The 20,502-nt window shown below is 41.7% G+C and overlaps 1 protein-coding gene across 1 annotated transcript in view; it reads left to right on the plus strand.

Moving 5' to 3' along the window:
- The window catches only part of ADCY2 (adenylate cyclase 2), a 190,999-nt gene that overhangs the window by 113,420 nt on the left and 57,077 nt on the right, over positions 1–20,502 (plus strand). Inside the window, exons 11-16 of the mRNA XM_084850684.1 lie at positions 1,932–1,975; positions 3,718–3,798; positions 6,921–6,990; positions 9,066–9,163; positions 13,607–13,691; positions 18,307–18,444. Of these exons, the coding sequence (XP_084706810.1) occupies positions 1,932–1,975; positions 3,718–3,798; positions 6,921–6,990; positions 9,066–9,163; positions 13,607–13,691; positions 18,307–18,444 (516 nt within the window). The remainder of the gene's footprint in view (positions 1–1,931; positions 1,976–3,717; positions 3,799–6,920; positions 6,991–9,065; positions 9,164–13,606; positions 13,692–18,306; positions 18,445–20,502) is intronic.

Here is a 20,502-nt window from a genome sequence, read left to right on the forward strand (position 1 = left end):
ATTCTTGACAGTTTCGGTTTTGTTCTGTAGCGTCCTGTGTTTCTGATGCGGTAGCAGTCATTTAATGTTGATTTAATTTATTCAGACAATAATTACAAATGTACTAACTGAGTTTAGTTTTAATTTTTTTTAATATAATGATAAATTCATGAGCAAACTAAATTATACATAAAATAACTTTAGGAACAGAAAGGCTGCTTTATGTTCCTAAAGCAGCCCTCCCCAACTTGGGCCCTCCAGATGTTTTGGACTGCAGTGCCCAGCATTCCTGACAATTGGCCATGCTGCCTGAGGCTGATGGGAGCTGAAGTCCAAAATATTTGGAGAGCCCCAGGTTGGTGAAGGCTGCCTTAAAGCAACAAAATGACTTTAGATCTGTAAAAAGCACTAAAAAAAAAAAGTATTAAAATTCAAATATTGCTGAACTTGGACTGATGCTCAATGGCTTTCAAGACTTGTGGAATATTGAGGGCAGTTGAACCACATAATGTTGAGTATGTCAGCTGAGAGGGGTGGGGGCAGGAAAGAAAATATAGAGGAAAGAATTAGTCTGCACTGAGTCCTTAACAGCTGATAGTATCCTGGAGGTAGGTTTGTGTTATGAAGTTAAAGAGCCTCCCTGCAATACACAGTGAATTTTCAGGTGGGAGGAAAGGAGAAATATGCCTTTTCCCTTTCTGACTTTCCAGTGGGGTGTCTCTGCGATAAAGCAGAGAAGGGACTTTACATAACAACAGAGAAACTACAGAACATCAAAGAAGCACAACATTGCAATAACAATCTAAGAGAGCATCAGAGAGCATCAGAAGAGCGCTTTAGCACAAGTTACTACAGTTAGCCTTTAACCCTTTCACTGCAGCCGAGTGAGATTTATTTCTTGCTTCTGAGTAAACATGCACAGAAGGGGGGGGGGGGATATGTTAAAGATTGAAAGCAGGCTACCTAAAGTGATTTGAGTGTCCCCACTACTCCGGTAATGTGAGAGGTCGTTGCTGCACTCCTGGGGATTTTCTCAGTGGGAATGGGAAAAACTACTTCCGTTAGGGAAACAAGAGGGAATGGGCAAAGTCCCCCAGGAAAGAACTACTCCATCTGATGGTTCCAGCACTCCAAGTAAAATGAAATCAATGGGCCTGCATCTGACCTGCCCAGAGGCCCAGGCTAGCTTTGGGATAATCCAGATTTTCGACCCCTGCGTGTCCTTAGATGGAGCTGATTCGACTCCAGTAAAAACTGCAACTAAGTAGAGAGTGAACTAAAGCCGTTGCTGTGGAGATCCCACCCAGATCTCCCCCCTCCCCAAGTTCTGCTGCTATACAGCAATAAAGTTGTCAGGTTTAGGGGCCTGAGCCATTTAGCACTATATAGTACAGCATGGGAATGTTTCACAAGAGTGGGAAAGAAAAAAGTCTCCTTTTTCCTCCTTCATGAAACCTCCCAATTCCCCACATTTCCCAGGTAGTGCTACAAGACAGAACAGCCCCAGAATCCCTTGGTTCAGAGGGCATAAACCTCTGAAAACCAGTTGTTGGAAAATGAACTGGCACGGTTGTGCATTTCATGCGCTGTAGGTTCATGCCCTGTGAGAAGCAGGATGCTGGCCTAGAAGATGAATTTTTGTTCTGATCCATCAAAGCTCTTCTTACATTTTTTATTATTGTAAGTTGCTTTCAAATACCTTATACCTATATACACTTACCAGGGAGGAAATCCTGCTGAACTCACCTCTTTCCTCTGAGAAGACATGCATGGGATTACACTGTTTAGGTGCAATCCTGACCCAATACAATTAATGGGGATTTTGAATTGTAGGTGAGGGAAATATCTACTGACACATAGTTTGCATTATACTACAGCCTTATTCATTCAGAATTAATAATATTTTTATAATACTGTGCAGTTGGATGACATTTTATGTTACTCTCTCTTAGGACATGCCCATGGGTCAGTATAATTTCCAGCGCTGTAGAGAAAGGTATGTTGTTGTCTTTAACATTAATCTCGCAAGAAGAAAACCATACTACCTTCCACCAACAATGCTAAGTCTATGTGAGCATTCACTTGGTTAGCTATTTTGAACAGCTAACTTAAGTAATTTCAGTTACAAAATTAGGTCATTTTGAACAGCTGTTAGCATTATAATTGAGATCATATAAATCCCCTTCAGCTTGACCCAGGCTGAAGTGGAGCAATAATATATTTACTCTTTTGTATTAATTGGGATTTGCTGAAGTACTTATAGTAATTCTCATGTTGGTTTTAAGAAGTATTTGTGGGTGGAATGAAGTCATCAGCAAAACACAGGGATTTAGACTAGAAATCAATTACTTATTCATTGTAATATTTAGAAACCATACCAAAATGTTATTGGTTTCAATATAAAAAGTACTAGAAGTGTGTAGCTAAAGAATTGGCTGTTTAGTTCAGACAAGCGATTTACCCATATTTTTGGTCCCTGTTGCCCTTTAGGGTTCTAAGGTCCCAGTGCTGCAGGAACAGTAGCAGCTACAACTGGCAGAATTCCCCATCAGGGTTTACTCTAGACTCTACACTTAGCAACCCTATGGCCCCTTAGCTCCTTCCCTTGCCAGTCCACTTCCTTGCTGCCAGGAATGCACAACATCTCCTGCTTTTATTACTTATATGTCATTTTGCCCAGTCATTGGGGTCTCTTCTTCAAATCCATGTCTTCACCATTCAATGTTTTATCAAGGCCCCTGCTTTTCAAGTCACTGTTTACTTTAGCTACCTTATGTAAACCTCCCAGAGAGCTTCAGCTATGGGGGTGGTATAGAAATGCAAGTAAGCAAGCAATAATAATAATATATCCTGACCAGACTCTCTAGCACTCCTCTCTCCCTGTAGCATAGAGTACCTCCTGATCTTAAGCTCGGTGAAGTTTCTTCTCATTCCCGCTTTCTGATTAGCCCCTTTTTGCCTCAGTTTCCTGTTTCCTTTGCCCTTTTTCTCAGTCCTCATTCTCCACCTAACTTTACTTCAGGTTCTTTCTCAGTCTGCTCTTCACCCTTTCTTCAGCCTCTAGGCTCTGTGTCCTTTAGCTTCTGTACTTATTGGGACTTATCCTTAATCCTCAGTCTGACCCTGTGAAAGGTTTTAGTCACAGTCGAAATGACAACTTTCTTTTCCTCAGAGAAGCTAACTACTACTCGTCTGCTCCCTAAGCAACTGCACATTCCAAGATATCCACACCAGCTTTCTCAATCGGTGTCATGGGCTTTGCTACCACAAGCACAATATAATATGAATATTAGCCCTATTCAGGCATTCCTAATCCAGGGAGAGTAGACATGCAAAGAGGGGGCACGCACTATCCTCCCCCCCCCCAGTGACTTTTGTTGCATTCTACATGTGGAACTTTGTGACTTTGTGAAGAGGAGACTCTAGATTCTTGTCAAGCAGCCTTTTTGACTGACTTGAGGGAAGCTGTTGGTTATGACAATTTAAGATCATGTGAGTGACAGGTCAGCTTTATATTGTAAAATGGAAGGTTGATATTAAATGGAGATCCATATATGGCAAGTTGTGCAGGCCTATGTTATACGTTGCTGCAGGAAATAGGAATGGAGTTACCTTTCTTTTTGTTTTCTCATTTCTTTTGTTTTGATCTCTCTACTTTTTGCCATATTTTATTCATTTGCCCTCTAGGATACTAACTCCTATTTCCTCCCCTGCCCCTATCCCTTTTGTTCTCTACAGAACAAAATCTCAGAAGAAAAAGTTTGAAGAGGAACTGAATGAAAGGATGATTCGAGCAATTGATGGCATAAATGCTCAAAAGTACGTTTGCACGTGGAATTGCCCCCGTATCACTGCCATTCAGATCATGGAATCAGAATGGCAGCCATGTGAGGAACCTGAAGGATCTCTGGCACACTCCCTGTGCTGGGGCTTGAGGAACCTATTTGAAAGCTCCTTTCTCATTGTCCCCATTTCGCCCAGATTATAGGATGACACAGACAGAGACTAGGAAGGAGTAAGGTGCTGTGTTACTGAACTGCCTGTAGGTCAAGGAATATGTATTTTAGTTACTTGCTATATGTACTTTTGTTAGGGGCCGCGGTGGCTTAGTGGTTAAGACGCTGAACTGCAGACTGGAAGGTCGGCAGATCAGCAGTTCAAGACCCGAGTGCCGCGTGACGGAGTGAGCTCCTGTCTTCAGTCCCAGCTCCTGCCAACCTAGCAGTTCGAAAGCAAGAAATTGCAAGTAGATAAATAGGTACCGCCTCGGCGGGAAAGGTAACAGCGTTCCGTGCACCTCGGTGTTCAGTCATGCCGGCCACATGACCACGGAAGCGTCTTTGGACAGCGCTGGCTCTTCAGCTTAGAAACGGGGATGAGCACCGCACCCTAGAGTCAGACACGACTGGTTGGGGACACCTTCACCTTCATATGTACTTTATTGGAAATAAATGAGAAGAACTGAGCAATTATTCTGATCCAATGGTTCAAATACCTCTTTAGAGCACACTGTAAAACTGGACTACCCTCTCCTCTTTGTTGTTGGGCAATGTGCTGCATGCTTAGTGGTAGTGGAGCATCATGGAAGAGAATGGAGCACCCCATCTCACACAGAGAACTTTGCACACCGGGGCACAATCCACCCATTTCCAAATTTAAGACTGCAGTTATAGTCAGGGGGCAGGATCGTTATACCCCTAGTAGCGCTCAGATTGAAACATATGCAAATACGTATTATTTATTTGGGCTCAGTCTTTGTACATAGTTGCACATCCTTAAGCCCCAGTTAATTTAACTGGACTTGTGTAAAATTGGATCTAAAGTTGCACCTCTTGGGGGGTGTTTCCACCAGCGATTTACTCTGAGCCGGCTGTATGTTGAGGTCGTTAGGAATAGATGACATCGTGGCCATCCAGCAATCACCCTGGAGCTTATCAGGAAAAACTGGATTTCCTGAGACTGCTTAAAATCTGATTCTTTTCCTTAAGTTGAGTTCTCCCCGGTATAGTTGTTGTATGCCCCAACCCCCACATTTAGCTCAGGTATGCTAGCCCTGCCCAGGGGTGTACCTAGGGATGTTAGAGAAATCCACCGTAGATTCAAATGAGGCCGGATTCTTTGCAATCCGGCCTCAGGAATCCGTGGCGGATCAGCACCACTTACCTCCACTCCAGGAAGATTGGAGGTGTAATGGCGCTCAGCTGCTTCTTCCACCGGAGCCGTTTGCCTCCTCCACGCTGATTGCCATTTCTTAAATAAAAATAAAAAAGGGCGATCAGCAGGATGTGCCCATAGACTTATACGCAAAATAGAGCCATGAATCTTGTGTATAAGTCTATGTGTCCATAGGCTAATATGCAAGATTCACAGCTCTATTTTGCATATAAGTCACGGATGCAATGAATATGAACTTGAGCACGCTCCGGGAGAGAGCGCAGGACAGGAAGGCCTGGCGTGCTATGGTCCATGGGGTCACGAAGAGTCAGACACGACTGAACAACAACAACTATGGACACATCCTGCCGATCGCCTTTTTTTTTTTTTTTAAAGAAATGGCGATTGGTGTGGAGAGGCAAATGGCTCTGGCCAGCAAGGTAAGGGGCCCTATAGCCGGTGCAGCTCCGCGGAATCCTTGCAGAGCGGAGCCACTCCAGAGGATTGCAGGAGGGGTGGAACAGATTGCCTCCCCCCCCACAGATTCCTCACCGGAACAGACGGTGGGGAATCTGTACACCCCTAGGTGTACCTTTCACCATGACCCCAGTCAAGGGGTGTTTCCTCCCATTGTGCTGAATGAGGCTTTCCCTACCAGTGACCACAGAAATAACAGAGAAGCCCCTCAATTGACATGGCACATATCAAAGCCCAATTCTTTAAATGTGGTTAAGCAAGAGACTCAGATTCATTGCCTTAGGATGTAACTCCTTCACAGCTTCCCTATAGAGATCCTGCGCGTTAAAATGGGGGCTGGTTTCTGTCTCTTTCTCACAACAAACCCATTAGTGTCTCCTCAGAAGTAACTCCCATTGTGGTCAATATGGCTTGCCTTTGAATGCCTTCATCAGAACTTACAGAGATTCCCCTTCAATTGAAATGGCACATTTTAAAGCCCAATTCCTTACGTGCGGTTAAGCAATCAAGCGTGATCTCGAGGCTCCGATTAATTGCCTTAGGAAGTTTGTACTTCACAGCTTCGTTATAGATATCTTGTGGGGGCTGGTTTCCATCTTTGTGTTTACTGGTCTCTTTCCCACAACAAACTCATTACTGTCTCCTCAGAAGTAAATCCCATTGTGATCAGTGAGGTCCTGTGGGTTAAAATGGGGGCTGGTTTCCATCTTTGTGTTCTCCCCCCCCCCAGCACAAGCATATGTGTTTCTACTCGGAAGTAACTCCCATTGTGCTTAATGAGGCTTGCTCCTGAAATGCAGGTGCATCTGGACTTTCAGGGGAAAGCAGAAGGGGGCAGGGGAGAGGGAGGAAGCCTGTCTTATTGGTTGAGCAGCCCCTGCCAGTCAGATGACATTCACTCCCACCCCCACCAGGAAGTATGTTCTGTGAAGCAATTTTTACTACTGCGGAGAATCTGCTCATGGAGCCCTGCTCACAGCAAAGCTGATTCCTTTTTAAAAATCTGGTACTCCTCCATTAGCTTCTCCTTCCATTGCCATGGAAACATGGCCCTGGATACTGTAGGTTGATGAGGGTGTGGAGAATTCAGTCTACAGTTCTCACTCCCGGGCTTCTCTGTGGAGAGGGAATTACTGTTAAACTAGTTTAAGCCTGTAATGTAGATATGTCCAAACTGTTTGATTTGCAAAGATTTTTCATTCTCTCATTATGCAAAGATTTTTCCCTTACTTAAATCTTCAGAGAAATATCGGGAACAAAGATGTATTCAGCATATATAATATTCTGTATGATCTTTTTTTCTCTTCTAGGCAATGGCTTAAGTCTGAGGATATTCAAAGGATATCATTACTCTTCTATAACAAAACACTAGAAAAAGAAGTAAGTTATGTTTAACATAGAACCCTTGGGTTCTGTATTCTTTTTTTTTTTTTTTTTTAAGGATATAGCAGTGGCTGGTTCTATGCTTACCTGCAGTTACTCATACCAAGGAAATATGTGAGTTTCCTGATGATGTGGGAGACAAGAGGCAGCCTCCAAGGCTGCTGCTGCGTGTCTGCTGAGTATGCTGCACCAGCAGAACCCACTGTGGTGCAACTGGACTTTCTAGAGCAACCCTAGAAACAAGCTGAAACACTAGTTTCTGGAATAGGACAGGGCAGCGGAGCCCCCTTCTGCAAGCTCCTCTGAGTTGTTGTGTTAAGGAAACAAGTGTTTCAGCTAGTTTCCGGTTGCTTTAGGAAGCGCTAGCTTCTTGTGCCAGCACTGGCTTCCGCTGGCGCAACATACTCAGCAGAGGCTCAGCAGCAGCATTGGATACTGCCCAAAGTATCTGTGGCTTCTCTTATCTGTGCTTCTCTGTTCTGCCTAGTATTGTCTCTGACATGCATTTGGGCAAGCTTAGATTCCTATTGCATGTGTGGGAAGACAGACAGAAGGATCCAGAAGAGGAACAGGCTATCTTGTCTCCTGCTTCATCAGGAAATGATGCATGTTCTCCAGGTTGTGACATGCAACCCTACCTGTAGGGTGCTTTAAATTTTACAAAAATGTCAGTCAGAGCACTTGAACATGGTTGTTTTTCAGTTCTTTCAATCGTATACCAATGATATCCTTGTCCACGAGGTCTGGGAAATCAAAATATCTGATCATAATGCTGATTATTCCCCCTTTCTTGTGTACTGAATGGCATCAGTGTTACTGTGCTATAATCATCCTCAGTTCCTTCTTTTAACAATTCTGGTTGAAGTCTGTCAGCTTATTCTCAGGCTAGGAGTGGACTGTTTTGGGATTTCTGAGTCAAATTGTTTTGTTCATTTACCTCGTAGGAAAAAAGAGAAACATTCCCTGGTTCCATTAAATATTTTTATCATGATAGGTCTAGGCACAATTCACTGGGATGTTACTCCACTGAACTACGTAATGATGTTCCTGTGCAGCTCCTATGCATGTCAATGGAGCTTATGCAAGGAAAGTTCCTGGTGGATTATGCCTTATAATTATAGTCATGTGCTCATCGTAAGAAGGCATAATTTATGAGAGATTAGTTTCTGTAGCGTAGGGGTGGGCTGAAGGTAGATTGGGATTGACTGATAGATCTCTGGGTGATTGGCATGTGTTTTTGACTGCCAACTGCTTAAGAATAGCATCGATAAAATGACTTTGCCCACCTAAGCTAGGCTGCTGAAATTAAGACAGCTGGATGGGTGAGTGGGTGGCAGAAACCAGGGGTAGATTTTTGTGTAAAAGGACTGTGAGCTCAGTTCTGATACTGAAAACAAATTCTTGGTCTGAGCCACATGCTTAGAGGCACTCTATTTCTTAATTCTACTCAGTGTATGTCTTCCTTGAGCCACCATTTTGCATCTGACTCCAATTGGTGGCCCTTGACGTTCTCATTAAAAACAAAGGAGATTCCCAGAAGCCTGGAATCTGCCCACCCCTGCTGTAGAGCATTAAAAAAATGTCAAGAGAGGCAAAACTATTAGTGACGATGCTTGCTGTTGTTTATTTTCTTGCTGAATAAGCTTTGAAGGAGATACTGTTGGCCCAAGTTCATCATGAGAATGTAAAAGCCCTGATGGATCAGACTAAGAGTCCATCTGATCCAGCATTCTATGGCCAATAGAGGCTAGTCAGATGCTTCTTGGAACCCCATCAGTAGGGCATGAAGGCAACAGCCCTTCCCCATTGTCCCCCCACCCCACCCTCAGCAGCCAACAACTAATATTGAGAGGTTTTCTTTAGCTATCATGCATAGTGAATAGCTGTTGGTAGACCTGTCGTCCATAAGTTTTTCCAACCCCTTTTTTTAAGCCATCTAGTTAATGGCCATAATTACATCAGCAAGCATTTGCCTGTTTAACATGCAAGGTGTGTCACTTATTGTGTTGATCTTAGCAATTTATTTTAACTATTTTTAGATAATTTGTAATCTCTTCCTAATTTTCTTTTAGTATCGAGCAACAACATTACCTGCGTTCAAGTACTATGTGACTTGTGCTTGTCTTATATTCTTCTGCATTTTTCTTGTGCAGATTCTAGTACTACCCAAGTAAGTAAGTGAGGAATGTGTATAGCTCTTTGTTTAACACCATCAATGCCATTGTCGGTATCATCCTTGTCAGATCTGGGAGGGACCTACCTACCTTTAACCCCAACTCTATTATCAGACCAACTTAAAAAAAAAAATCATGTTCTATAATTCTTTCTTTCTTTCTTTCTTTCTTTCTTTCTTTCTTTTTCTTTCTGCATTGTCTTTCTCCCTTCATCCTTTGTCTCCTTCTCACTTTGTATTTTTCCATCTTTCTTTTTTAAAAACTGAAACAAGAACCAAAAGGAAAATTATGGCAGTGCCGCTGGTGCAACCCACCTTAGCCTGGGCATGATCTAGTTGACGGTCATGACTAGGTTTGTCAGATTTCACATAAGGCATCAGCAGGGTGCTGCTGGCCAGTCCTTGCTTCTAACACCACCGTTTAAAACCCCCAATAAGGATGTCGGGGCCCTCTTCCTCAGTTTCCACTTAATGACCTGGCCTGACGCTACTTTCTCCCACACCTCAGTTGCCACATCAGCCAGTGTACAGACAAAAAGGTTCTGACCTGGCATTCCTAATCCCAGCCTAGTAGTTGTTCACCAGTCCTGTATAATCTTTAGTTTTAGATCTAAATAATACTGCAGTTCAGCTTCAAGGGTGTAGCCAGTGGTTTTGTTCTGCCAGCAGAAGGGAACCACTGGTGGAACGGATTTCTCCTTTAACCCTCCAGCCTGCCTGCATGCACCCCAATCTGTTCTGGAGAGATGGGGGGGGGGGTCCGGAGCAGATTTGGGTCATGTGCAGTGGGCCGCAGAGGGGAGGAGAAGACAGGGAAGTCCCTTTGTGTGAGCAGTCTTCCACTTGCAGAAGGATTGGATCCCACCATAAGTAAGTAATCCATTCCAGCAGCCCTGCAGAAAAATCAGCTCCATCAAGTTCCTCCCTCAGCTTCACCAGACAGCAGTAATTCCAGCAGGCTGCAGCAGAGAAAACTGGGAAGCAGGGCCATTCCTTCAGCTCTGCTGAAAGAAGAGCTCTGTCAGGCTCTTTCTGTCCCTGAACTTTTTCCAGCTCATCATTATATGAACTGCTATTTAATTTTAAGAATTGGTCTGGAGTTCCCTCCCTATCATTTTTTCCCCCTTTGTGACATGTCTTTTAGACTGTGTGTGTGTGGACAGGGATTGTCTTGTTTTATTGATTGTATGTAAGCTGCACTGAAGCCTTTTTTGGCTGAAGAGCATCTTTTAAATAAATAAATATATAATGTTTGCCGTGTTAATCCATTACATTCTTCTTGTTCCTCTTTGGATTTGTTCCAGTGTAAATTCATCCTTCTGAAAATGATTGATCAAAACTGGATGTGGTATTCCACATTTATTTATGGTTTGTAAAGTATTTCACAAACCTCCCAATTTATCCTCTCAGTACAGTTGTGGGTCAAGTGGTCACTGTTGTTCCTATTTACACATGGGGAACTGGGATAATGTGAAAGATTTCCTCAAGATCTCACCAAGGAGTTGGGTTTTGAACCTGGGATTCACTGTGAGTTGATTGTATCTCTGATTTGCGGTAAGGCTTAGCAGCCATTTTGAACTCCATTTTGAAGCCTCAGAATGTCCATTCCAGAATCCAGTGTTAACATGTTTTGAGCTAGTTTTCAGACAGAAGCTTTCAAAGAATGCCTTAAGATGATCCTATGAATAGTGCTCTCTGGGCAGTGTTATGCCACACACTGTATCCGCTATTCCTTTTTGATACAAGAGTTATGCAAAACTGTTCAAAAGTCAAAGTGAACAAGCCTTTAACCATTCACACTGCAGTTGAATTTCATGCATTTATCAATAGGAAACTTTTGATATTGGGGCGGGGGCATTAGCACAGCACATTCAGCCCTTTTGAATTTCCAAAAACAACACTTGTATCCTTGGAAGCAAATAACAAAAAGAAAGTTCCAAAAAGCCACTCGTTTTTTATAAGGACTTTCTTTCTGCTGCACCTGGTAGAAGAAAGGGAGGGCTGCCATGAATGTTTATATTCAAAAGATGTTCTAACAATGAACCTCTTATGCACTCCAAGCCTCTGCACTGATTGAAATCTTTTGAAAGCTTCATGAATGTACCAAAAAAACTGGAGGAAAAGAACAGCCACTGAAATTATCAAACTCAAGCCAAAGCTCTTGAACATGAGAATTAGCTCCCTGCAGGAATCTATCAATACATTTACTGAATCCATAAAGACATGAGTGAGCAGAAGTAGACTGTGAACCACTGGTAAGCTACTGGCCAATCTGTGGCGGACCACCTAGTACCTTCTTGTTGAGTCTTGCAAAGACTGCTGGACTACAGAGCCAGCTCCACATTTTGTGGGCCCTAGGGCAATAGGCTTCCAGTGGTCCCTCATCAGATTCAGTTTGTTCCTAGACAGAGCCATCTAAAAAAAGAAGGTACTCCTAAGAATGTACATAGTATTTCCCCTTATCCATTGCATAATCACAGTTAGCTTAAAAACTTCTCAGTCTGGGCTTCCAGGGCAAAGGCTGTTTCTTTTGAGCAACAGCTCTCATGTGTTTATGAAATTTACATTTGCAAATTGCAGCAGATATCCCTCTGCCCCCATGAATGGGAGAACACAGTACATGTGTGTGCACCAGCATGGAATATGGTGGCAGGGTTTGATGGTGGCCCTTCAACATTCTCTGGGCCCTAGCAAATGCCTAACCCCGCCCACACCTGACTCCAGCATGCTGGGATGAGGTGGATATTGGTCTGACCCAGCAAGGCACTCCTTATGTGCTTAAGAAAGAGTGCATGTTCATTTGGCACAGATTAGTTATACCTTAAATATTAAGAGATCCTTAATATGGACTCTTGCTTTGTAAATTTAAAATGTGCCAGTGTACCATGGGGATTTTAGTAAAACCAAAGGAGGCCACACACAACTAAATTCAGCCCTCCCCACACGTTAAGATATTTTCATCAATGAAAAGTGTTACGATATCGTGTTGTGTTGTGAATGTCACAATCATCTGACACATACTGTTATAGTTGATTTAAAGTTTAATTAAATATATATTTGACCAATATATTGCTAGCATGACAGAACCTTCTCCCTCTCTCCTCCCCGTTGCAGCCCTCCATAGCACCCAACAACCTGCTCCAAAGGGTTTCCCAGGTCTCTGGAACAGATTTTGAGGTTCACAGGGGACTGCATGTGCGGGGGGGAGTGGGGAGGAATTTGCCTCCCTCCCTGTTTTCCTGATGGAACTGTTTCCATCAGTGGAACAACAGTGTTTCATCAAACCCTATGTGACCACATGGCTACTGTAGTTTGTGGGATCACAATGGCTAGGGATTTTTATTATACTTGTGGCTATTTTGTTTTTTTATGTTGCCTTGGATATAAAGGCAGCTGATAAATGCTATGCACAGAAAAGAGACTTCTATGGTAGCACAAATTACTGCTTTTGCATGTATGGACCCCACTTGGAGGCCTCCACATGATGCTGGCTAAACTGTGACCCTGGTGGTGGTTACACATGTTCCCACACCTTCCCTGCTGGGCTGTTTTTTCCCAAGAAATCCTGAATCAAATGGAACATTAATTTAAAAAAATACATGAGCAATGGTTGTCTTTACCCTTGGCTGTAGCAAAACCTCCATTAAAATGGGTGCAGTTTTGCCTATAAAGTATATTTCAGGCATTTAACTAAGGAAGGCATCTTTCTAGACAGATACCACTGTAACTTAAACTGTGTTGGGCATCTTTTTATTTGCAAATTCCTGTTCCTTTGGTTTTCCTCATTTAATTTTTTGCAGCACTAACCAGCCCTTTTAAATCCATTGAGCACTTTTAAATCCTATTAATTTCATTTTTAGATCACTCTCATTGAAATTGATCAGATTTAAAAGGGTTTGAAGCATGCGTTTTGATTGTGAGGTGCTTTGAGTTGGTTCGTTTTGTAAAGCACCCAAAATACTTTTAGGTGTGAAGGAAGGTAGGAAGTAATACAATTTTGAGTAAAATATTACCCACTCAGGATTAAGTATTACTCCTTAGTCAAAATTCTACAGTTATACATGAAAAAGGGAGTCATTACTTGTTTGTAAAGAACTAGAAAGTGTCTGCCCCATTTATGCATAAAGTGCAGGGCGCTTACTTCGCTACAGCTAGTCCCCTGAACACCTTCTGCTCTCCCCAGCTCATCTTTGACACCAGGGTAGGAGAACATTGTCTGGGGCAACTGACCATGTCCAGGCAAGGTGAGAGAGGGGAGGATTCAGGTCCCCTGATCAGCATGCCCCTTTTGATGTTCAAATGAGACCCCACCCCGCTTTATATTCAAATGAGGCAAATACAGGATTAAACGAACATGACTATCACCGCCATATTTAGTTCAGTTGTCAGTGACTGCAACCATGCTTGTATCTAATAGGACTTTTTCTTGTTGTTTTGTAGAAAGGCTATACTTGGAATTTCCTTTGGAGCTGCTTTTCTTGTGCTTTCCTTCATTCTATTTATCTGTTTTGCTGGACAGCTTTTGGTAGGTATTAAGAGCATGTCGACTCCCCTAGCAACACAACTCCTTCTGCATAAATTAGGGGACTATAACACCACTACATTATCCAAGGCCACCTTCCTTACAAAAGAAAGTTGCTCTAGAATAATATCTCTTTTAGTTGCCTGGGCAAGAAAATAGACCTCTGAAGACTTTCTTTCTTGGGGTTAGTTTACTTTTGTTTACCATTACTTATCAAATTTACTATGCTTTCTAGAACTGCCATCACACAGCATTGTCAAGGTTACAGTTTCTTTTTTACCCACGGATAGACTGCTTTCTTTTAAACAGAGTTGTCTTGCTAGCTGGACAATTTTCCAAAAATAATATGGTTTTGATGTATACTCCCCCTCCCCCCAAAGTGTGCACAGCCATGACCTGGTGTGCCCCTAAACAGTATTTGGAAAATGGAAACCAACTAAATCTTGAGGGGAAAATGTAGACATTGTTTTCAGGTCAGAGCTGCCCCTACTCCACATAGTGCTATAGATAACTTTTAAAAGAGCAAGAAAGGAATCTGAAAAGAATAAAGCATTCATTCTGATGAAAGGCACGATGATAACTCTTTTTTCCTTCTTAATTCAGTGCCTTAACTGAATGGTGCAGTTCTGCAACTGTGTTCAGTGGGCATGCTGAACAGATACTTCAGATCTAAACCTTTTTAGTTAAAAGTCGCTTTTACAGACAATAATAAAAGTTTTCATTTAAGCGATTAGATAAGGGATGTTAGTGATCATTTAGGGTATGCTGAGAAAACAGCCATACTGCTGAAGACAGAGATTTGGTTCATATGGTTTTAAATGTTTAACAAAATATGCACGATGGCTACATATGTAATTCTAAAGGGATGCAAAAAAGAGGTAGTAGGATTCTAATTTTTGTTCATTCTACAGTTTTTGAGTGAAGGTGTTTCAAGTAAGCTGTATAGCTCAAGTGATGAATGCCCTTCATAGTTTACCTTTCAGTGCAGGCAATATCACTGCTGTTAGACCAAAGTACAGACAAGACTTCCTTCATTTTCAGTTTAGGCAGCATACATTCTGACTGAATGTATATTTGCTTCTTGCTTTTGTTATTACAAACTGGGAGGTGCTTTCAGATGGACAGCTCCTATTGCTGCCAATCAAAAGACAAATGCAGCTATTTCATCTTTCCCTGCTTAACAGATTTTCTGAAATAATAAAAAAGATGGCAGAAGCACTGGGAAAACACAGGAGAGTTAGAAATGGAAGGCAGTGATGTCCAGAAACAACCCTCCTTGCCTTCAGTACTATTCGGCAGGGCAATTGCACAATAAAAACCATCTGGAAAGACCCACAGCTTAAATGGCCTTTGTATTCATTACTCATAATGCTCCATATAATTGGTTTTAAAAGTCTCTTCCCAACATATTTGGCCCCTATGCAAAGGAAATCATGCTGAACTCCCATTGAAATTTATGGGATAATTGTAACTAATTTAAGTCCTATAGGCTTCAATAGGATATAAGCACAACTAATTTTCTTTGGATCAGATCTATTTATTCTTTTGGATTCATAGTTTTGCCTATTCCAAGGCCTAAATGTAGTTTGTTTGTTTGTTTGTTTGTTTGAAAGTGTTTTTATAATGACCATCAACCAAGTCCTCTGGGCAATTTACAAAACTTATAATCAAGTAAAGTACAAGATAAAATCAAGTAATATCAAAATAGATTGAAAACAATATTAATGCAACCAGTATCAAACCTACAAACCCCAGCATAAAACAAGAACAATAAGCATAAAAAACAACACAAGCATAAACACCAGTGCATAAAAACAGCAAGGGTGAAAATGATTAGAGCCAGAGATTAGGGGCTTCTCCACATGGAGCTTTTATCCTGCTATTGAAATTGGTTACTCACAGAAGTTTGCGGGTCCTTTAGATAACATCATCAACCTTCAGGGCGTCTCCCACACTAAATGACCTTCCTAAAAGACAGGAGATAATGAGCTATCAAATTACAGCGCTTGAGTTCTGGTTGAGTTCCCTCATGAAAAGAGGAAAATGTGCAATAAGAGGACCTAGACCACAACGGCAGCTGTATAAGGGGGGGAAAGCAGGGGGAGGAAGCGCATGTAAAGGGAGTCTGTCATGATCCTGCATTTAAAATGGAAGCAGAAAGTCTTATTTTAAATGTGGGATTTTAGGCTGATGTAGAGATGCTCTAAGACACAATAAAAACAAAGGCTTGGGGAAAAAATTAAAACATCTTCACCTGGCTCCAAAAAGACCACAATGTAGGTGCTGATCACCTTTGAGAGGCCATTCCATAACTGGGTCACCACCACTGAAAAGGCCCTCTCTGCCTGACCACCTGGTTTACTTCATTATGTGTGGGAACCTGGGGAAGGGACTCTGATGAAGATCTTAAGGGAGGTATATAAGGGAGGAGGTGATCATTCAGCTAACCTGGCCTCAATTACATACATACATACATATTTACCATTGCTAATAGATGTCCTATTCCAGCCAAAGTTGTGCTTTTAAATCGCACTGATTTCAGTGGGAGATATTTAAGCACATGCTTAACTCTCTTATAGGGGACACGGGTGGCACAGCGGCTTAATGACGCTGGAGTTTGCCGGCCAGAAATGGTCGACACTCCAGTGGTTCGAGCCCAGCTCCGCATGATGGAAATGAGCTCCCGTCGTTTCATCCCTAGCTCCTGCCCACCTAGCATTTCGAAAGCATACCATCTGCGAGTAGATAAATAGGTACCCCCATTTCGGTGGGGGGAAACGCTGGCAGCACTCTATGTGGGGAGCAGGAACCGGCGCTGGATCGGCCTGGACGCGATCAGCGGAGGAGCGATGCAAAGCTAGCTCGCCCTCTTGTGGTGCATCAGTGCAACAACGACTAGCAACTACCGGCGCCAGAACATCTACCGTGTAAAAACATTGTAGACTCCCTGGCAACGTGTGCCATACGCCAAATAAAAATAAATAAATAAATAAATAACTCATTAAACTTATAGCTGCCTTATATGGGATCTTCTAGCACAAGATTGTCTAGCTAGACTGGCAGAAACTTTCCAGGGTCTTAGGCACAGGTCCTTGCTAGCCCCGCCACCTAAGTTCTTTAACTGGAGGTTGAATATGGATTCTTTGACCTTCTGCATGCAGAGCACATGCTCCATCACTTAGCTTTGGTATCTGCATGCAAAGCATGTTTTCTGCCACTAAACTATAACCCCTCATTGAAATCAATAGAACCTCAGGCTGCAATTCTACACCCACATACTGGGAAATAGGCCCTATTGACACAATAGGCTATGTCTAAAAGTACTTAACTTTGGCTGCGTCATGCCTAGAATAAACAGCTTGTGGTGCGTATACTCATCACTGCTTGGCCTTGAAAGCTCCCAAATTGTCTCCGTAGTCTCCTGGTATGCTTAGTTGAAATGATCAAGGTTAAAATGATGCAGTGAAGCTGCCTCTTCCACATTTCATTTCATTCATTTATTATATTTCTATGCTGCCCCATCGCTGAACACAAAGATTAAAAACCATTAAAATACATTATACAGAGCACAAAATCCTTTATATAAAAACATGCAAATAGACAGCACACACACAGACAACATATATCTAAAAACAACTTTTAAACAATCAGCCAAACAGCAGCTCTGCTCAAGAAGACCATTATGACTTGGACCCAGCACTGGAGAAATAATCTAAAATGTGTTCAACTGTCTGTATCTCTTTGAATTAAACAGTGCCAACAAAAGAAACTTAAAAGGGAAAAGGGGATGTAGAGAAAGGTTTGTAACAAAATAATTTGGCAATGGATGGTCATGGTGAAATTATCTCAGAAACAGAATGAAACTAGGTAAGTAATGGATAAATGAATGGGTCATGATCTGGCTGTTCAGATCAGGTCATTGTGCCATACTATAGATTTTTTTACTTACGTGGAAGTAGAAGGTAGTCATAGGAGCAGCTCCAGTGGGGTGTCTTTTTAATACTGCCATTATCATTCTACTGTTAATCTTTAGTATTCTTGCTGGGTTTTTAATGTATTTTAGTTTGTTAATATGTGAATTTTAAAATTATTTTGTACTTGCTAGCCACTCTGGGAGTCTTCTTATGTACCAAAAAATGAAATAAAACCCTAGGTGGGTCCCTGCACCTACATAGGAGTCAGCAATCAGGGACCCATGTGGTTAATTCCCTTTTCTCGGTCAACGGAGGGTGGAGCCATCAGGAAAGGGTTAATTTCTCCAGGAGAAGGCAGGGCTAAAATATTTGATACATATCCCACTGTGAGAGGAGAAACCCCCTCAGTCTTTTGCTAATGCTAACATATTTCATGTGAGTAGCTAGTCATTTTCTACCTTACAGCTCAGATATGGAAAGTGTTGTAATTCAGTGCCCATTTTCATTCCACTGAGATGAATAATGATCAATGGTAGGGCAATGCTTGATACACCCTACCAAGCAGCTCCTGTTTTTGTTTTTGTTTTTTTTTGCATGACCAGCATGTTCTTGCAGTGTAGAATTGTGAGCGTTCTTGTTTTGGAGCTAAAGCAGGAGACACAGAAATATCTATAGACATGCATTTTCATGTATTCCATATGCAGCAGTGCAACAAAAAAGTCTCAGCTTCACTGATGTGGATTTTGAAGTCATCTGGAGTCATTGCAAACCACCCATGGCCACGGATCATGCTCACTTTGATTACAACTGCTATAATATTAACAATGGCAGTATTCAATATGGTAAGTTTAATGAGATTTTGTTGTTCTTTCTGTTACTATTTTTCTATGTTTATATGGTCTGTTCTGTGTAACAGTTTCAGTGACTTCAGTGGCCTTGCAATGATTCAGAAGAATCTCAATGCAGAAACCGCTTAATGAGCTCTATAATTATATATTTAATTCTCTCATCTCCATGAGAAAGGTTTATGGCAATGTATCTTGTATTGCTCAACTGGCAGCAAAGCCTCAGGCAACTGATGGGATAGGATGTTCATAAGCATTCAAACTGCTTGGAGAACAAAGCAGCAGTCCAGCTTCTGTGATGGAAGGGAAAGTTGTCAGTTTGACTGAGATTAAAATGTCAAACAGATCAAGATATATTATTGCTCTAGCTGCATTATTTGGATAGTAGAGTAGTTTAAGAATTCAGAATTACCTTTATATGCAGGGCAGTATCTAACAGTGTCATTCTGATAGCGAAAATGATATAGCACCAGCAGAAACTAGGTTCTGAACTATGCACAAGAGAAGAATCCAACTAAAGTTACATTTATGCAAGCATGGTCGCGCAAGCAATTTTGCATAACTTTTGTGCAATACATTGTGTGTTCCACTTGTGCAACCAGTTGTGCAACTCCGTGCACCCGTTGTGCAATGCATTGTGCAACCGGTTGCGCATCTGCTCGCACAACTGGTTGCACAAGCATAATGGGCAATCAGTTGTGCAGCAGGAAGATTCAGTGGAGCTCCACTAGCGCTATTTGCATTTGCAGAATGTCACCGTTGGATACTGCCCAGAGTGAGACAAAAGTGGGTTACAATCATTTTCCCAGCAGTAACTTTTTTACTTTGGATTTTGTTAAGAAATGAACTAAATATAAAGCATGGTTAAGTCTTAAAGATCATTTATACTAATAGATGATCCAGATTTTAATATTGATTGGAAGGAATTTTAAAATATGGAGAATCCAAGAATTTATGTATTTTATGCGTTATTGTTACCTGCCTTGAGCACTATTTTTAGTGTAGGGCAAGATATAAATTTAATAAATAAGTAAATTGATAAGAGATGTATAGTAAAAAGATTCAGTTTATACAAACTAACAGTTTACAATGAGGTCAAGAACAAAATGAACAAAATAAGACCTTGGTTCAGATATTTTTGAATTAGAATATATTTATATTCTCTTCTGGGAAAAAAAAACCTTATGAACATTAACAAACCTGAGAAATTAATTAGAAACATCAGAATCCTATGCATGTCTACTCATATGTAGGTACCACTAAGTTCGATGGGACTTACTCCAGGTAAGTATGTATTAGGGATGTACCGATTGTGTAAAATCTGTTCTGTCTGTGCTTCATGGATTGTCAGGTGCCATTTGTTCTGTCCTCCACCCATGGATGGAATCGGGGGGGGGGGGGTATTTCCAAATTTGCACAAAATTGCACATGCAAAAATGTGCAAATTCCCCCCAAATGCACATTTTCACATTTTAGCCTGTGGGGGAAATGTTCGGTTTTGGTTGGTTTTTTTTTTATTTTGTGCATTTTTTTACAACAAAATATGTACAAAATTCCCGAAAGTTAGAAAACCGGTCTACAAGTCTGGGGAATCTGCCCAACAGGTTGGATTCATGAAAATCCAAATTCATTTGGTTCCATTGCAGATTTGTCTGACATCTCTAGAGATCCTATACACACCTGAGAATAATTCCCATGAAATGCAATGAGCTGTACTTCTGAGTAGACATGTATGAGATTGCACTTTATGTATTAGAGAGAAGGAAGATTCCCAAGAGCCAGTCCATAATTTGAGAAGTTATGGGAATATGCTTGGATGGCAAAATTAATGTGTTATTAGAGTGACAGAAAAAAGACAGAAACTGGATTCATTTGTTTGGCCATGCTGGCTGGGAATAATGGGAGTTGCAGTGCAACACATCTGGAGGGGTGGGGAAAGCTGTCCTAGGAGGTAGGGAAAATAAGAGGCAGAAGGAGTCAAGAGCAGTAAAGACAAGGAAATGAAGCAAGAAGGGGCTACAAGAGAAGGTCCTCTAAAGAAACATCTCAGAACTT

This window comes from Heloderma suspectum, chromosome 4 (genome assembly GCF_057233095.1).
Source record: "Heloderma suspectum isolate Gila_16-S chromosome 4, 16-S_ref, whole genome shotgun sequence".
NCBI classification, from domain to species: Eukaryota; Metazoa; Chordata; class Lepidosauria; order Squamata; family Helodermatidae; genus Heloderma; species Heloderma suspectum.